The 20,718-nt window shown below is 35.2% G+C and overlaps 1 protein-coding gene across 1 annotated transcript in view; it reads left to right on the plus strand.

Moving 5' to 3' along the window:
• The first annotated feature begins 4,974 nt into the window (after positions 1-4,974).
• Positions 4,975-20,718, plus strand: part of LOC124638351 (actin cytoskeleton-regulatory complex protein PAN1-like) — a 40,697-nt gene continuing 24,953 nt past the window's right edge. Inside the window, exon 1 of the mRNA XM_047175293.1 lies at positions 4,975-5,269. Within this exon, the coding sequence (XP_047031249.1) occupies positions 5,065-5,269 (205 nt within the window). The 5' untranslated portion in view covers positions 4,975-5,064. The remainder of the gene's footprint in view (positions 5,270-20,718) is intronic.

Raw genomic sequence — 20,718 nt, forward strand, 5'->3', positions numbered from 1 at the left:
ATTGTATTAAGTATAGATATGTAGTAGTATTACATAACAGAGTTGCAAACATTACCTAATTTGTTTTTATATTCAAAATATATTCTCAAAATTTAATAAGTGCTATAAAATACAATCATCGTAAAATCTATAAAATTAGTAGTTAAGTATTTTACAAATGAAATCAATTTAACTCAAGTAAGCATGCTGTGTTTTTTAGTGATTTAATTCATGACTTTGATGATATAACTAATTGAAGTTTTTTTTTTTCTAAAACAGTGCAATCAATTAGCCATTGATATTTATTTGTAGGAATTTAATTAATATAGTTAGTGATACTAAATTGTTGTTAATTAAAAAAGGAACATCTGATGATCAAGTTTTCTGAGAATTTTAAACCAAACTTATCAAAATACCTAACCTATTTCGATTATAAAAATAGTGGACGGGAAAATCCGAACCTCAGTGATTCAGGCGCATACTTATAAATAGCTAGATTAGTTTTATTATATTTATTGGCTAATTAGTTGATAGCAAAAACTCGTTGCTGAAAAACTTTTTGTTATCATTTATTTATGTCTCAGGTAACTGGGCTTTCAAAAGAAAATATGAAACTCATCATCAATTTTAACTAAAAAAATGGTACGCAAAGATAATTTGCACTTCGTCAAAAGTTTCCTTTTTTATTACTCGAAATCCCATTAGCCTTTACATGTACTAAAATTCAAATGAAACTGTGTTTTAAGACCTCTTTTTTGAGTAAGCCCTGTGTCCATAAATAATTATCACGTCGAAAAAATTTGCGCGCAATAAGTCAGATGCTTATCATAAATAATAAGTATAATCAATGTTGACAGTTTCAATTAAAATAAATTATGAGTAATCAATTGAGTAACGTTATACTTACTATTGGTCTACAAGGCCAAGGAAAATAATCTACTAAACTATGACTCATCTGTCACATTTACAAACTTTTCAATGTTCAAAGAAAATTGCTGGCCGAAATAGATGAAAAATTTATAGAGAGGCCATTTGGAATCGAAAAATAAAATTAAAAAAAAAAACAAATTTAATGGCATTTGAAGATTTTTTTGCCAAAAATGGCCAGCCACAGACTAAGATTATTCGTAAAAAGTTTATAAATGATATACGATCTTTTCAGAACTACATACTTCTTAGTTAAACTCGTGGTGAACTTTCAAACGAAAATGTGATACTTTTGATTTACTTACAAACGTGTTATAAAATCTTATTATTTCTGGATTCGCAGTGGAAAATCGAGATCGCTATAAAGATTTGTGTAAACAAGCGTGTCCTGTTGTATGTGGCCAACTTTCTAAAGAACGGAATTCCTCATTTAGGTGCAAGTGCTAAATGTACTTGGCTCTGTCAGCTTGCCAAGTTAAAATGCGTAAAACTTGGCGCGAAAATGTCAAGTGGAAATATTACTCCCAATTCAAAGTTATTCATTTTCGAAATTCTACAATACAATACAATTCTAATTCGTCCCTACAATGCAGTTCAAGGTTTAATCGTAATTTTTTTTAATGTCTCATATTTTTTTCGTACTTAGTTTTTTATATGATTATGAAATATTATAATTTATGATGAGATGCAGGTTATGTAAATCACTAAAATGCCTGATCTTTTGTAAAAAAATATACCTACCAAGTGAACAGTTTTTTTGGAAAACCCTTTTTTTTCGATGTTGATATCAATATCTAAGTAGGTAGTCAAACTAGAAAATGTTGGGAAAACCTGATATTGAATTATTTATTTACATTAAATACGCCGGGCATGTTAATTATATCAAACAAATGCTGAATTAAATGTCAAATCCACGAGAAAACCCAGGCGTCATAAAAAAAATAAGTCAGTACCGGATTTATCCTAGTAGTTACCTACTAGGATACGAGTAAGTATCTGTAAAAATAGACCACGCCATAGCAAAAACCGTAATAATTAATTGCACTTATTTTTAACTGGTGCCTGCCTGTGATTACAAATATTGCATTTCGTTGGTACTATTTTTTAATGGATAATTTAAAAAAAACTAAGTAACTATTGTTACCTCGATCTACGAAGAAAATAATTGGGATGGCGACATAAAACTTTTATTTTAGTTACTCCAGACATTTTAATACCATACACACTTACTTACGAGGTACCTAAAGAAAGTTAAGACTGATTTTATAAGCACATTAAATTATGTATCACGATTTTCAGTCATCATTTAATTTCTACCTGAGGAACAAATATAGCGGTTTGACATATTTTCCGTAGACAAGCTGTCAAAACGTCAAACATATTCTTCAGATAAAAATTACCTAGCGGTGAAAAATCGGGCCTATATAAAAAGAACCTTGAAAAGAGTCAAGTTTATATCATTAATGATTGAAATGAAAACGCGTTCACAAGTACAATGTTTTACACTTTTTTATAGTAAAGTGCGTCAGAGTTACGCTTAATTTATTACAGTGAGGCTAACCGTATAAAAACGTCGTAAGTACATATATTTTTTTAAATATTCATCTGTATCTTTTCTTGCTTAGTAGTATTGCTTCATATATATATAGGCATATTTCTGGCAAAAAAACAATCTTATTCTGTTATCAGTTTTTTTTTTTAGCAAAAACTAACTTCTTAATATGGGTAGGTACTACTGAATGACAAATAACTGATAATAGGATAAATAAGAAGTGAAGTATTAGGTTCCTAACGGTAATGAAAATAACATGCCTCTCTCTAGCTTTTTTCATTAATTATTTCTGAGTACTTAGTTGCTAATGATTGTTGGTCAGTAGAATGCCAAGTAGCTAGTTTTCTCTACTTAAAAAATATGATAAATGTTTGACCAACATCTACATGATATTTAGTTTTAAATTAATGCATAACGGTTAAAGACAGAACTCATTACACGCAAAATAGCATACCTAGGTACATGTAATTACAGGTGTTAGGGGCCTACTTCTTGGTATATTTAGGTAACTAAAGCACACGAATGCTTTGTAGCCTGCCCACATAATATTCATAATTTACTAACATTATATTTTTGTCCAAAACAATTTAATCATTAACCGTCTTACCACAAAAACTTTTTAACGTCAGTTTAAGACTTGTCTAAAAAAATGTCAAATTATGACGTTGACATATGGTTCATTTTGGAGACACATTTTTTTTAGACAAGCGTAAAACAGTGGTTAAAGTTTTTGTGGTAAGGCCATAACCGTCTTACCACAAAAACTTTTAAACGTCAGTTTATGCCTTGTCTAAAAAAATGTCAAATTATGACGTTGACATACGGTTCATTTTGCAGCCAAAATTTTATTAGACAAGTGTAAAACAGGGGTTAAAGTTTTTGTAGTAAGGCCACATCTGTTTAGTGTTTACCCAACTATGTTGAGGTCGAGTTCCAGTCTAACCGGACGCAACTTACTACCAGTGTTTTGTACTGACTGCTTATCTGACCTCTTCAACTCGATCTTTAAGTCGGGCAATCCAAAACAAAAAAAAACTAAGTACTCAGCTCAGTATCCTAATAAATACTGGACATAATTTATTTTAGTAATTTTACTCTAAATGAAATGGAACTTTCGAATTACGAACGACATCCAAATAGGTTGCACGTAAGGAGTAGATCTATATGATAAGGTTGCAAAAACGATGCAAAATTATCAACCTCCTTGCTAAATGACATTCAGGCAACACGCATATAGTCTGTTGAAACACAGGCTAGCCTAATTTATGTAAATACATGGGGTTCCGTACCGGTGATCGTAGACAATAGAGCTTCCTAGTGTGGGTAAGTGTTTTCAAAACGGCGCGAGCGCAACTGGTTTAGCGATAAATCGGCTGAGATTGGAGAGCAATCTTTTTTTGATGTGCTGCCGTTACTTTTAAGTGACTTGTGTTATAGTTTTGATATAGTGTCAGTTTTTTTTTTTTTATTGTTCTTAGAGCAGGCTTACAGACTAATAACATTATTATTATTAGAAATATGTAAATTTACTTACAGCTTAAACTTATGTACCTACGTATAACTTAGATTGGATAATCAATGTTAGTTACGTTTTCGAAAAACACCACAATATCAAAAAGTATGAAAAAATAATGTTTTACTGATGATATTCTCAGAAACATAATTACCATACCACCTGTCATCGAGGCGTTTAAAGTTTCCTTCCATATAGGTTTCATGTCAGCAAGTAAATTATCACATAACTTTTCCTTAACGAAAGCTTTGTCAAGGAAACGGCAAATTAACAGTTAAAGTACCTTCTCACTTACAAAGTATTAAATAAATAAACATTTCTCAAAACCACGACAATGACACACATTCGGAATAAATTAACATCACAGAGATTCGGATTTTAAATACTTTTTTCTTTAAATGCCACTTCCGCCGGAAACGTAGACTTTTATTCTGTAAAGCCTTAGTTAAAGCTTTCCAATGCACAGAAAAGGAGATATCTCTGTATTTATTGACCTTTTTATTTTGCTCTTGAAATATTTTATTGTAATACCAATGTGAATCACCGTATTCATCGGATTTGGTAGCTGACCTTTTACCTTAAAAATAATTAATTAAACATTTACTTAATTACTTTCTTGAAGTTCAGTGTCAAACTGAAGAAAAGTTCAAAAACAGTTTTTGCAAGATTTCTTCTTTATCAAGATTATTTCTTAATCATGAGGTACGAATTTTTCAGGATTGCGTGTACCAAAAACACACCTTAACTATGTATTTTTACTGTAGGTATATCTATTTATCTAATAGTAAATAGTAAGAGTCTAAACAATAAATCATTAATAACAAAATTCATGAGCAAATATTAAAATAATTTTAACTCAAAGGCTCTAAAAATTAGCTAAAAAACCCGTTCATCCCAAAACTGCATCAAAGAAAGCATCACATCTCAAAGATCGCGTGCGCACCTTTACCTTATAACCAGCCGTCATTCTCACGCGCGAACACAACACCACGCTTGCCCGGCGCGCGCGCACGCCACGCCAAACGAATTCGCGCCATTACTAACAATGTGAATAAGTTTTATTTTCAAAAATAGTACTTAAAAATATACAAAAATGCGTGCGGTATTGTTTGTGTGTGCCCTTGTGTATGCTGTCGCAGGACAAGATGTTTCTGATATGGTGAACATGCCTAAATACGATTCAAGATATGATTATTTGGACGTAGATGCGGTGTTTACTAACAAAAGATTAGTTAGGAACTATGTGGATTGTTTGATCAATGCTGTCCGGTGCACGCCTGAGGGAAAAGCGTTGAAAAGTAAGTAAAATTTACCTACTTTTAAATAATAATAAAAAATGTTTTGTTTAGATTAAAGCATTATGGTCTGACCGTTTTTTGATGCAGTTGACAATTTTGCCAGTCAACACAAAAAATGCTATTTTCCCCAAGAATTCTGGACTGGTGGGGGTGGACTTTCCATTTTAAAAATTGACAGATGTCAACTGCACAAAACATTCGGTATCCCTATACTTAAGTTTCAAATGGGAGACATAATCAGCTGTTCAATTGTTTTGTTGTTAATCTTGTACAACAAGCAATTGTCTGACAACATCTAAATTGTTTTTTTTTTTTTTTTAACATCGGAACTGCAGTTTGCAACCACATTATGTTTATAAACGGATGCTTTACCTTAACATTATGCAATTCCTCGAGAAAGGTCAATCAAATGAATTCGTAGTTAGGTTTATAAGTGTTATTTACTTCTTAATTACAAGGTGAAATTTGCTATTTTGGCGCTGAAGTAGCTTGGCTGAAGCAAAATGATTCGTTTTGGCATAGAAAAGGTTACATAATGAGTTTCGGGAGGTGATTGTAAACACTAATTAGAATGCGCCAATTAATAGTGAGAAGATTTTAGATAAAAAAGATAAGCCGCAAAACATGCAGCCACGAATATATTTTTTTAACATCTGGCGTATGTGAACATGAAAAGATTGCGGGAAATTCTCTTGGTTTTTCATTATTCAAATTTATTTCCAAACGCAAAGCAAAAAATTATAAAATGTTAAAATAATGTATTACGTGAATTTTTAAGCCAATCAAAACTACAAAAAATAACAATAAACTGATAATTATCATCCAAACGCCGGCTGGTGGACGTCACACGCTTGACCTCCGATTATAACATAAGATACAATAATTAAATAATGATAATACGAGCTCGTTATTGTGTTAACCTGTGAATCTTTATGCTAATTAGCAATTAGACAATAATATGCTAATATGCAACAAAAAATTACAGCTAACATAATTGAGTTTTACAGCTTCAGATTTAATTGAGGTAAGTAATTCATCATGTCATTTTACATAATGTAGGTACACTTTTTAACAAAATTGAATTTTTAACGTTTTTTAGGAAATCAAAAAAGTATATTGTTCGTTTATTTTCTAGTATTGTCTGAATCAAAAGTTTGGTCCAAAAAAAAGCTCTCAAATAAATCTTGAACTAAAGAAAATGTCTTACAAACCCACGCAAGCGGTCATTACAAACATTTGTAAACAAACATTTAGCCAATAAAATCCATAATTCATCATCCTAAATAGCTAGAATTCATATGAAGTGGAGCATAAGTGTGAGGTCACCAGTTCATCAGACAAGCATTCTTGTCATACTTTTCTATTTGTTTAGCAACCTCGTGGGAAGTTTGGCCCAAACGTATGCAGTCTACTTTTCTTATCCCTCTAAGTCTACGCTCTATGGCGTATGTCAAAGCAACTAGCGGTTGTGACACTAAAATTGTACCGTTTTGACATAAATGAAATTAACTGAGTAATGAAAGGTTTAAAGGTATTGTGTTAATTAGTTACTTGCTTAGTTTAGAATAGGCATGATGACAAATTTTTAAATTCCTTTGTATGATGTAGGTATACGTCTATTTTATATGAAAAATTATTAATTTTAAGAAAATGCGAAGTTTTTTTTATCAAATAATTGCATTTTTCTCTGTCCACTTTGAATCGGGCGCGAAAACGCTTGTCAGTGTCATGTCGTCACTTGTGACGTCACGACTGAAATTACAAGACGCAAGTAAACAACGCTCGTGCAAAAATTAAGTTTTTTGTGTTATTAAATATGAATTCGAAAGGGCAGAGGTGTTGTGGGGTCCCCCACTGTAAGAACACATCCAAAACAACTCCTGATAAGTTATTTGTGTACACGTTCCTCACAATAAAAAAATACGAAACAAGTGGCTTAAACTTGCAAGGCGAGATTCAAAAGCAATATTGCCCAGGGTACAACTTTATTTTTGTGAAGATCACTTTGATGTAAGTTATTACATAGTTCTCTAGATTCTAGCATAGTTTATAATGTAAATAACTATTTCGAGGTTAGGTTTCATCTCTCATTGTTTTTTAATTAAACTAGTATACTTACATGGAAGTTTTAACATTTCTAAATTCAGCTGAACAAAAATCTTTATTTGATGCCAAAAACTTTCCCAGCATTATGATATCAATTCTAGGCAAATTAGCGCTGTTTGCCTTGATAAATCCGGGCTTCATAACTCGTGTTATAAACAATTAATTAATTAAAAACAAAGATCGCAGTGGAAGTTCACAATAACGAAATGTGACGTTCGCGCGCTTTCGCGCGAGTTGTTTTGAGAAATGACGTCACGAGCTCTGATTGGTGTTCAAGATATCATGGCGGATTGCCTTATTTCGTAATTTTATTTTATAAAAATACATATTAATCACATTATTAATAAAGAAAACAATGCGCGTTTTATATTCCAAGCTTCAAGTTTAATTTAATAAATATATTATTTTAATGATTTTTGATTACTGTCATCATGCCTATTGTCATAATAACACCTTCCCTGTCTGTCTGTCCCTTTTTGATTGTCTATGTATATTACTCTCTGTCTCGTATTTTTTAAACTCAATCTGAGATCTTTGTTGGAAAAATAAAAAAAAATGCTTTTGTCTTTAAAACACAGGTTATATAAACACAAGTATAGCCCAACAGTAAATTGGATTATATAATAGTCACAAACCGTTAAATATTGTAATTCTGGCGCCTCAATATTTAGAACATAATGTTATTTTCTCAAGCCATGTATCTTCGGCCAGTTAATAACTCATCTAAGATTATAAGATTTATAATTTCTCAGAACCTCTCACTTTTGACATTTAATTTTGACACATTTTTTACGTAATCATTATGCTGTGTCACTGTCACTTTTATGTCAAGAAGCAGTGAAAGTTTACCTAAAATGGCCGCTTCTGATTCCGCACGTGCGAAAATGCTAACTGGTTTTACTGTTATAAGGACTACTAATGTAGTAGAACCTTTCTACTATAGTACTATAATGTTTGACTTTATCTACGAATAATATTGGACTTATTTTAAGATGTAGATGGAGCCTGCCTCATAAAAATACACGTAGATGTAAACCAGTTTTAATTCTAACTAAGTTTTTGCCCCTATTAATTTGCCGTAGTTGATATAAACACCTGCAAGGCAAAAAAATTACGAGTAAAATATATTTTGGTTAACTTAGGCTACTACTGGGTTTTTTCGTGAAAAATAATTGTGACATAATAACACAATGCACCTAACCCCCTGCCATGTTCCTTGGCAAAAGAAGTACTTACATACATATTTTCCAATAGCAGAGCTTAGTTTCACAGCTCTGTAGGAAGACCATCATACCTATATGCATCATGCATCGATATTTCCACCATTAATTATTATCTAGTTATTATAGATACTAATTACCCAGTTCTGGAGAAACATGCAAATATGTTGGCACCTGCTACCTAACGTACGCCCATTATAATTGACGCCATGGCTTCCAATTAAAAGATAGGTACCTATCATAATTGCTCCGGTAATATATTGCTGAAATATAAAACAATAAAATTGATATCGTAAAAGTTTAGCAACTTTTAATAAAATTCCGTATTACCGCCATATTGTCATAAACTAGGAAAACACAGTGACAGTGCGTAGATATTTTCTCACAAATAATTTATTACTGGTATAATTAAGAAACGTAAAAAGGTAATTATTATGGTATGTACAGAACAATATAGCAGCTCAGTGCGTTATCCAAGGATAAAGAAAATAATAGACACAGGGTGTCAATAGAGGAAAATTGCCACAGTTTCTTAAAAATCAATGAATTAAAGTTGAGATTGGTTAAAAAAACAACAATATCAGATATTTTTTTAAAGTTAAGTGAAGTAAGTGTTCTTAACACGTTGAATAAGAACCATAAAGATGGTTGAACAAGCTTAAATAGATAATAACAACAATGTATGAAGACTTCATGCTAAACTATTATCCTCATCGATTTTGATGTCTAATAGCATAATATTGTGCATAAATATGATGCACCTGTATTTTGCAGGTGCGCGGTCGCATGTATTGGATGCGTAGAACGTATTTATTTATTGCATTACGCAAAATTTGAATAAATAAGAAGTAATCTTGTCTCTGTTTAAAATGCTACTTACTGGTTTGTTTATCTTAATGTCAACACAGATTTTCCAGGATATGACTTCAATGAAAATCTTCATAATTGCCAATTTTGTTCAACGGTAATTTTATCTGAGTTTGCAGAAAGTGCGAATTAACGCTTGTTATTTTTTGTTTTCTCTGCAATTCGTTTATAGTTGGGGTGAATCTTCCAAATGATATGGATAACAGGTGTATAACGAGCCCATGTCTAGTCAGTAAGTAATTTTAAAAAATATGCTGCTAAGTTATTTCCAACAGAAGCTTTTGTGTAAGAAGCTCACTAAAACCAAACTAATAATTCATTACACACATTTATTACTTAAGTAATTGGTATCAAACCGTGGTAAATTCGTTATACTTAAATAAAATAAAATTCCTACATTCTCTGTATCGCGAGCTCATTGCAGTAAAGGTACAATTTTCCTAATACTCAGTCTCTCTCAAGTTAAACGTTTATTCCAAAGAGGTAGCGCTCGGCCGAGACCCTATTACTTTGTTCCCTTCACTGATATTACATTACTTATAGTTTCTAACTTACTTACATTCTTTCTATATGTCTGTCTAGCCGTTTTATAGCTTAGCAAGCCGCCATTTTCCCAGGTTTTTGTTAAATATGAAACTGTTTACGAAATGTGCTTCGAATCAATTTTCCTGTTTGACTAATAATTTCAAGATGACTTCATCATCATCATCTCAGCCATAGGACGTCCACTGCTGAACATAGGCCTCCCCCTTTGATCTCCACAGATACCTGTTGGAAGCGACCTGCATCCAGCGTCTTCCGGCGACCTTTATAAGGTCGTCTGTCCACCTCGTTGGTGGACGTCCTACGCTGCGCTTGCTAGTCCGTGGTCTCCACTCCAGCACTTTTCGGCCCCATCTGCCATCTGCTCTGCGAGCAATATGGCCTGCCCATTGCCACTTCAACTTGCTAATCCGGTGGGCTATATCGGTGACTTTGGTTCGTCTACGGATCTCCTCGTTTCGGATTCGATCACGTAGAGAAACTCCGAGCATAGCCCTCTCCATAGCTCGTTGAGCGACTTTGAGCTTTGAGATGAGGCCGATAGTGAGAGACCACGTTTCGGTGCCGTAAGTCATCACTGGTAACACACATTGGTTAAAGACTTTCGTCTTGAGGCACTGAGGTATGTCGGACGAAAAGACATTGCGTAGTTTCCCGAACGCTGCCCAGCCGAGTTGGATTCGGCGGTTGACCTCTTTCTCGAAGTTGGACCTACCTAATTGGACTACTTGTCCTAGGTAGATATATGAGTCAACAACTTCGAGTACCGAGCTTCCAACAGAGACTGGGGTGGGCTGAACATGGACATTTGACATAATTTTCGTCTTGTCCATGTTCATTTTCAGGCCCACCCGTTGTGAAACTCGGTCGAGGCCCTCGAGCATCATACTGAGTTCCTCCATCGACTTTGCCATGACTACGATGTCGTCGGCAAACCGAAGGTGAGTGATGTATTCGCCGTTGATGTTGATGCCAAGTCCTTGCCATTCCAGGAGCTTGAAGGCGTCTTCCATTGCGGCGGTAAACAGTTTCGGGGAGATAACGTCCCCCTGTCTTACGCCTCTTCTCAATGGAATCGGCTTCGTGCTATGCTCCTGTACTCGGACCGACATGGTGGCGTTATTATACAAACACTTCAGCACCTCGATGTACCGATAGTCAATATGGCATCGCTGGAGTGACTCAAGTACCGCCCATGTTTCCACCGAATCGAAGGCTTTCTCATAATCCACAAACGCTAAGCATAATGGCAAGTTATACTCCTCGGTCTTCTGTATAACTTGCCGCAGCGTATGGATGTGGTCTATGGTACTAAAGCCTCTTCGGAAACCGGCTTGTTCGGGAGGCTGGAAGTCATCAAGCCTGTGTTCGAGACGGTTCGTGATAACCCTTGAAAACAGCTTATAAACATGGCTTAGAAGTGTGATGGGTCTGTAGTTCTTCAATAGGCAGTTGTCACCTTTTTTGAAGAACAACACCACCCCACCCCTGCTCCATGCTTCAGGCGTTTTGCCCTCGGACAGGACGGAGTTAAAGAGCTTCTGGAGGACTTTAAGTACCGGTGTTCCACCCGCTCTCAGAAGCTCTGAGGTGATTCCGTCCTCACCCGGCGCCTTGTTGTTCTTAAGCTGCTTCAGGGCCATCCTAATCTCGTACAGACTGATGTCCGGGATATCTTCGGTATAATGTCGGGACAGCTTGGCTCTTGGATCTCCTGCCAAGCTGTCAACGGGCTTTGCGACCGAAGTGTATAACTGTCCATAGAACCTCTCGATCTCGCCTAAAACCTCTGCCTTGGTCGACGCTATGCTGCCATCCTCCCGTTTCAGCTTAGTCATCTGGCTTTGCCCAATAGACTTGTCCTTTGCGAACACTTTGGAGCCTTGGTTTCGCTGTATGGTCTCTTTAACACGGTTCGTATTAAAGAGACGCAGATCGTGTCGCAAGGACTTGGATATGCGTCTATTGAGCTGCCTGTATGACTTCGCGTCGTGGGAAGACTGCAACTGTAGCAAGCGTCGTTCAGCCATGAGGTTTAAGGTTTGGTCGGTCAGTTTATGAGCTCTATCTTTACGGCAGGGTCTAAAAAACTTAGACCCTACCGTGCGGACAGTTTCCACTAGCCCGTCGTTGATCTCGTCCACTGACACTAAGTTCTCGAGGCAAGCAAAGCGATTAGAGAGCTCGAGTTGAAAGCTTTCCGGGTTTTGAATATGGGACCGAGTAGGTCGGAGCGTAGACTTCATCAGACTGGACCTTTCAAGTTTAACATTGATATTCAGTGAGGCTCTTACGATTCGGTGATCGCTACCGGTTTTAACCCTGTTGATCACAGAGACATCACTGAATATCCGTTTCTTGTCGGTCATGAAGAAGTCTATCTCGTTTCTCGTGAAACCATCGGGACTTAACCAGGTCCATTTCCTGTGAGGCGGCTTCTGGAAGAAAGAGTTCATCATAAAGAGTTCCTCTTTCTCCAGAAAGTCGGCCAGCCTCTGTCCCCTAGGGTTCCGTTGCCCATACCCAAATTGCCCCACTCTCAACTCATCACCGCTTTTCTTGCCCAACCTAGCGTTAAAGTCCCCCATAACAACAGTGAAGTGGGTTTTGGAACTATGCATGGCCCTACTTGCGTCCTCATACATAGTCTCCACCTCATCATCGCAGTGTGACGAGGTCGGTGCATATACCTGAATGACCTTCAGCGAATATCTTTCAGATATTCTGAGTATTAGGTATATCACCCTGTTCGACACACTGTCGATGGTTATTATGTTGTTTACGAGGGACTTGTGAACGAGAAACCCGACACCACCTTGGGACTTTTGGTCGCCCTCCCGGTAGTAGAGCAAGTTACCAGACTTCAGGGTTACGGTGTCCTCTCCCTCTCTACGGACTTCGCATAACCCTATGATGTCCCAATGTAGCTTGCTCAACTCCTCTTCCAGCTCGCAGATCCTTTCGTCAGTCCTCAATGTGCGTATGTTGTGTGTTACCAGGGCCAGTCGTCGTGGGGGTGGGTAGCCGGATCTCTTCCGGAGATTCTTAGCACCCCCTGCTCCGCCGTTACCTTGACCGCTACCCGCGCCAGGGATAGCGGAGCTGCCGGGGACTGGGGGCCTGGTTTCTGTGAATATCATTTGGGGGGATATTTGCCTTTAATCGCCACGCTTGGCAGGCGGGTTGGCGATCGCAGTGAGCGTGTACAGTTCGCGGAGGGCGCTGCTGCCCGACCTCCGGTTTTCCCTTAGTCGCCTCTTACGACACCCACGGGATGATTTGGGGGGAGCGCAATTCTAAGCCGGCATCCCACGCCAAGATGACTTACTTCTATGAAAAACTGATTTTTGGCTAGGTAAGATTATTTCCATGTATTTGTTACATTAGGTATGCCTGTCTTATATATATTTAAGTAAAACAATAAGAACACAATTTATGATAGGGAAATATTAAATATTGCCTGTATTTGAATTTAATTTGGTCGATTCAGCATTTGATCCCAAACATCTTAGCCCCACAAAAATAGATCTTAAAATCACTAGACCAAAAACAAAATGCAAGATTGTAGAGCTAATTGATGATCTTATTGTTTTTGCTAGAACATCTTATTTCAGATAAACTGTAATTAAGATAAAAATTAATTCAAACCCGATTTTTTTGTTATTTTCAATATGCATATTATAATAATTTTTATCATGATGTATTTTTCCCACATATTTATTCGTTTTGCAAAGAGCACACGGCAACGAGTGTCGGAAATAACCGTTTTATTGTAATATGTAGATAATACCTGTTAAGTGATCCTAAGAATTTAAAATTAACTTTTTATCCTGTTAAAGTATTATAAATTTAAAATACCTAGGTAATTATTAGTTTTAGAGTGCCTAATTAATTCTGAAACCTGACTGTGTACTAGTAAATCAGATTACATCTTGAATAAGAAGTCTGGAGCATAATTCTAATAATCATAAGGAAGTATCATAAAGTATGTTCATCTTAAAATCCCACGGCTTTAGATTTTAATTCAATTGTTAAACAATAAAAAAAAAACAATGAATTATTCTTCTTTTTTTCGTAAGGCAAAGGAATCTTATTAAAAACCGCATTTGAAAAAGGAACATCAATGAATACTTACTCCTTTTTCATTCATTCGCAAAGTAGAGTATTGGTATGGGCCATTAATCATCGGTCAATAAAACGTTTGATAGGTAAATGAGAAACTTCCGTATTGCCGTCTGATGATTGCACAAAATGATAATAGATTTAGGTCTACTATAAATAGACATGCCATATACCCCGCGGCAGATCTTAATGATGGCTTTGTTACGATGGGCCACGTTCTAGATTTTAATTAACAGTTCTAGCATTTCCTTGGCACTAAGGCTTCATTGATACCTCTATAATTTTAGCACTGAAAGTAAATTAAGAGGAGTTTTAAAAGTCATTTATTTTCATATCGAAATTAATTTCACCGCCCAACTAAGATCAATGCTTCCTATATCAAAATATCGATTTAATCCGACTACGCTAACTAGAACCTATATATTAAACATGCGTCATGGAAAACTGTTAAATTAAAATCCATCTAAAGATAACTACATTTAACAAACATTGTACAAATAGCGAGAAAAACGTATAAATGGTGATTTTATTCGCGGGAACACACATCACGGTGTCTATAATGTGATGCGTGATTTGCATTGTAAAGATGTTCTAAATTCTGAATGTTCAAAACAAAAGCTTATTTTTATCAACACATTTTATTTTTACCTATTATGGGATGGGTTATATTTCCATGTGATTGAAAAATGATAAATATTTTTTTTGCAAATGGGTTGAAAACAACACTTAGGTTTATACGCGTAAAATTTTCTTGAAAGCGATATGAAGTCGCTATTTCTTATCTACCTTTAGAAGAACTATCTTGCATTATCATTTCAGGAATGTTGGAGGAAAATTATAGCGATATCACACTTTTCCTACCGCTTCTCTTCCTCTCGCTTTTCTTACGAATATACCATGAATGATAAAAAGTAAAGGAAAACATCTCGAGGGAACCTAGACCAAGTAATTTGTGCCTGGACTATGATGTGTATAATCACCAATCCGCATTGAGCAAGCGTGGTGATTAAAGCTCAATCCTTTTACGTATGAGTGGAAGCCCGTGCCCAGCAGTGGAACGATACAAAGGCTGATGATGATGATGATCACGGATATATATAAATTCAGACGTAATCGCAACTACTATTAATTCTATTAATGCAACAATATATTTAAGTACATATCATAATAAACAAGTCTACAATAATTATAATTGCATTAAAGCAATGCGTATAATAATGTAACCTGTTAATAGCATAGATAATATAGAATTGTTCTGCAAAAAAAGGCGGGCGATACTTATTACCCGCACGCGATTACCGTAATACAATTTGCACAGATAAATAATAATTTATTGATGCAGGTTGTCCTCCATCCTCCGAGCCTTTTCCCAATCATGTTGGGGTCGGCTTCCAGTCTAACCGGATTCAGCTGAGTACCTACCAGTGCTTTACAAGAAGCGACTGCCTATCTGACCTCCTCAACCCAGTAACTCGGGCAACCCGATACCCCTTGGTTAGACTGGTGTCAGACTTACTGGCTTCTGACTACCCGTAACGACTGCCAAGGATGTTCAATGACAGCCGGGACCTACAGTTTAACGTGCCATCCGAAACACAATGGTGTCTAAGATATACCTAGAGAGCACATACAAACTTGTAAAAAGTTGCATTGGTACTTGCCTGACCTAGGCTCGAACCCGCGGCCTCATACTTGAGAGGTTGGTCCTTTACCCGCTAGGCCACCACGACTGATGCAGGTTGTCCTATGATACATAAATTAAAATAACAGTAGTGACAAAAAATGGGTTTTACTTAATAAATACCCCGAAGATTTTATTGAAGCTACAAATTATGTTTCTAATACTAAGTAAGCGGTTGTTTTTTTTCGAAATTAATTGGTTTTGAACGTAAGATAATAGTGTGGATGGGTTTATCCATTGATAATAATTTTATTTAAAGCTTCAATGTTCAAATTAAGTATAATTTATCTGATTTATAAAATCGTCCAAAAAGTTTACAAAACTAAAGGTAAGTAAGTATTTCAAGTGTTACTTAATGGCTGATTTATTGAATGTACGGAAAAGTATGAAAACATAAAATTTATAGTTTTATTATAACTTTAATAACTATCTATAAATGCGTAAACAAAGCTTCCTAATAAAAACATACGCAAAGGAAAATCCCCATATACTTGTTTATACTAAACTATAATAAAATAAGTCTGATTGTGTTATTTTATTGCCACAAAATAATTATTATTTGATAGATTAACGTCAATTCTCACGGATGAACCAGTATCTACGGTCCGCCGCTCATCTATATTTAAAACTTGATTATCTTGAAAAAAAAAAACACAAACAAAAAATGCTCGTCTTCTGTCTATTTGAGAGAACTAGCTGATTTCCCGTGGTTTCACCCGCATCTGCTGCCCGTACCTGGATAAGATATACCTAGCCTGGTTACTCAGGAAGAGTGTAGCCTTCCAATAGTGTTAGGATTTTTCAAATTGATTATGTAGTTTCGGGGCCTTTTACAAACAAACAAAATAATGTTTCCTAAGCTTTATTATATTGGTGTAAATTAAATTCGAAGTTAAATCGTTTCCTGTGTAAGTGTATTATTTAAATCACATTATCGTGTAGAACTGTTATTAATGTATATTTTATAATGTATGGTCACGACTAAACTTTGCACCTAGTCTTTAGATCTTCCTGTAAATCGAGATTTAGAACCTAAAGTCCGCATTGCGAAACATGAATCAGAGGTTAATAAAATAAACTTATTGAATTTATTTAAGACACAAGTGCATATAATACTTATGCTTGATTTAGGCACTTCAGTTACATCTATCTATCATCCTATTACTAAGAAAATTTTAATAAAGAGGAAAAACTTTTTTGTTTGTAGCCTAAACTCTGAAACCAAACCACTGGACCAATTCGAAAAATTCCTTCACTGTTAAAATGCTAGGTACACTTTTCCCAAGTAACATGGGGGCTATATTTTATCTGAAGTTTCTCCAGGACACGGCGAAAACAGCTAGTGTATAATAATTCTAAAGGTTTTTTACCACCATGGGTTGGACACCTATTTATAGACAGCTTCCATTTATTTTCATGTACAGTCGATATCGACTGTTTTTGTATTCTACCAGTACTTACCTACACTTACAAAGAAAAGTCAAGGCATACATGCATTTTACAAAAATCAGTGTTCAAGGTGCAAATACTCGCTGGTTTCAAAGTTATAAGTATCTCAACATCCTTGCGGTCTTATACTAAAATAATGATTTACGATTTCCTTATTTTTATAGACGTAAGATGTAAAAATAGTCTGCTATACTGCTACACACCCACGTTTAAAGGCCACTTCTACACAAATCTAATTTAATGTGTTTATATTTATTTTTGATTTTTGATAACATAATATTCAATATCAGTCATACGATCCGAAATGTAATGGAATCATACCACAAAAACAAAAAAAAAGTCACAGTTCAACTTATCATTTATGTCACGTTCATCAGGAATTTAAATAATGCGAACAAATAACATGTTTGTCAAAATACTGCCCAAGCAGAATAAAAGAAAGTGCTAAATTCCAAAATGAAATCAAACAATGGCGGACACTACCACACAAACCTTTATTCGTAGAACAATTTACAAATTCGCGACCAAACACGTGCTAACAGCCTATTTCCGTAAAGTGAAATCGACTCATCCGATATATACCGTTTTTCGCAAGCTACTGTTTGTCTATGTTTACTACAGAAACCGTAAGGCGTTGACACATGGTTCTTCAAACAAGCATTGTATACTCATTTGCCTTCACTTTGCCGCGAAATAAATTGTCTATAAGGATTCTTCCTAAGAGTTACCGCAGCCCTGGTACTCAAAGGGCTTAAGAAGGAACATGGTGGGTTATAGTCGGTAAGAGTCTAACACTCCCTACGCTGCACTCACAGCGGGAGTCATTTGATGATTTCCCACCAAAAAAAGGTTAATTTAAAAATTGCATTCGGAATATGGTCAAAGATTGTATGAAGTCCATTCATTTTCTTGTTGTTTTCTCACTTTTATTTTCGCTCTAATGTGAGAAGATTTTATGATAGGAAACGTTACACAACTCGTGTCGAAGTGTCATTCAGATGAGTCCAGCTTACCATGAGAAAGATTATTATTTTTCTAGACTGAACTCATTTTCTCAACCATTAATGTGTGAAAGGAAAGTTTCATTTTAACAGAAGTTTGATTCCTGCGTTTGAGTTTCGTATTTACTTTATAAAGACTGAGCTGAGTCGTGACAAACATAAGCATTATAAGTACAATAAACTTTTTCGTCATAATCAATCAAAAACTTGTTACTTAAATAATGTAGGTACCTTAAACCTTCTCCTAAGTATGACGAATAGGTACTATGCTGAAAACCGCATCGAAATCAGTCAAACGTGAGATAATCGCGTTCAAACATACGTAGGCACAAACAGATCAACCGAGAACATTCTTTTTTTGAAGTCGTTCAAAAATATCCTGACATTTCATTCCAAATTTTCAGTTCAGTCAAAAGTATCCTGACATTCCACTGCCATTCCAACCAGTCCAAAAAGTTCTCCAAGGATCGAAACTCCTTTGTTTACTTTCCACCGGTCATAAAGCGACCGTTGCGCATAGACATAATATTAGTAAACAGGACTGCGCATATAAACCCAAAAAACGAGCCGAGTGAAACAGTTAGTACGGAGGCTGTCTGTCCCTTTCTAATAGGGTGACTATGAGATTAAGCTATGTGAGACAAATCCGAATTTGCTAAGATTATTAAACACAGATTAGTATTGAAGTTTTAACTTACGCAGTTTGTGACCTTAAGATACTAATAAAGGCTTTTAATAATTAGCGGAAATTAGCAGTATAAAAGCAGGAAGATTCGAAGTGAAGACTGTTTTTTTTGTATTTCTACTTCATATATAGACTGCTGAGCCATTTATGTCGCCTTTCTTCATTTTTTGGGAAGCTATAACAATAGTACAACAGTTTTAAAATCCATCACCCATATTTTGACTCGTTACAAGAATTCATGGGCACCCTAGTTGTTTGGTTTACGAAAATGTTATTATTAGCTAACCTGTGGAACGATATATTGCAACCACCATAGGATTCACTTTTGCAAGTAGAAACGCAACACTTTTTCACCATTTTAATAGTTTAAATTGATTTAATACAAAAAAAACAAAATTTTAAATGCTGATTACGCGCCAAGAATGTTCAGGGTTACCGCTAGAAAATAAAAAAAAGCAAAATAAAAATTTATGTTGTTTATGTTTTAATAATAAATACGAATAAATTAATGCGATTGTTATTAATTTGTTGACTTACAATTGTTAAAATAAGATAAAAATAGTGATTCAATTGTTTTTGGGAAGACAAAACTTTTGATCACAACATTTTTTTATGCTGGCAAGGTGTTAGAAAGAGACAAACAGCCTCCGTTCGAACTATCCCTCTCGGCTCGGATTTGCCTCTGTGTATTATGCAACCAATTTAGTACCTTATTGCGTTAGAATAGAGTTCATTTTCGTAAATATATATTTTGAGCGTGCGCAATCTTGTTTAGTAATATTATATCTATGCCGTTGCGTGACACAGTTGTTAAGGTCGGCTCTTACGCATGCGCGTCACGGCGCCCGATCATTGGATCCGATCAGTCGCAGGCGCAATGGAAATGTGTTATTAGATTGGGGCTGTCAATGGCCCGGGATATGCGAATTGTGCAAAGCTGTGTATGATAATTTAACTTACTCTACATATGAAAAGGTTTGTTTGTGTGGTGTTGATAAATAAAGTGACGATTTATATGGAAACTTTATTTGATTTGTTTGGTTATCTTTAATGTAGGTACTGTTTTCGTAACTAAAATAAAGAATGCGGCAACAAACCGTAAATAACAAAGGTGGTAACTATTCAAAAGAAGAAGCAAATGAAAATTTTACCGTCGTACCACAAAAATAAACGTCTGTTGAACACTTGTTTAAAAAATATCAGATTATGACGATGATTATGACGTATAAGGTCCGTTTTGCAGCCACATTTTTAGACAAGTGTTCAACAGGTTTTTGTAGTAAGACCATTAAAGTTGAACTAAAGAACTAAGTATAAAACAACGATTGTTATAACCAAGAAACTTGGCAATACTCCGTGACTCTGTCTAGAGAAACGTGATCAAAAATTGAATTTTCCAACAATAAAGTGGAAAGTGAATCCTGTTGGCTGGCTACCAAAGAAAACGCGGAAACAGACTAAGCTTTCATTTTACCAGGATCTAGATAACTTGATAAGTAAGTCGTGTCGTGTTTGTAAATGTTCAAATACGAGGGGTCATATTTACTTATATACTTATGAGAAACTTCATGTAATAAATCAAATGGGTACCTGTAATGATTTATAACTTTACAATTCTGTTTTTGGATTTATTAATTTGAATACTGATCAAAATCATATTTGTAGCACAATCTAGGTACTTGTTATATAATTAATAACTTACATTATAAAGAAAACATAAAAGATTTACAAATAAATACAAAGGCACTCTATAATATGTACTCTATGTAGAGAAT

The sequence above is a fragment of the Helicoverpa zea genome, chromosome 17, assembly GCF_022581195.2.
Source record: "Helicoverpa zea isolate HzStark_Cry1AcR chromosome 17, ilHelZeax1.1, whole genome shotgun sequence".
Taxonomy (NCBI): Eukaryota; Metazoa; Arthropoda; class Insecta; order Lepidoptera; family Noctuidae; genus Helicoverpa; species Helicoverpa zea.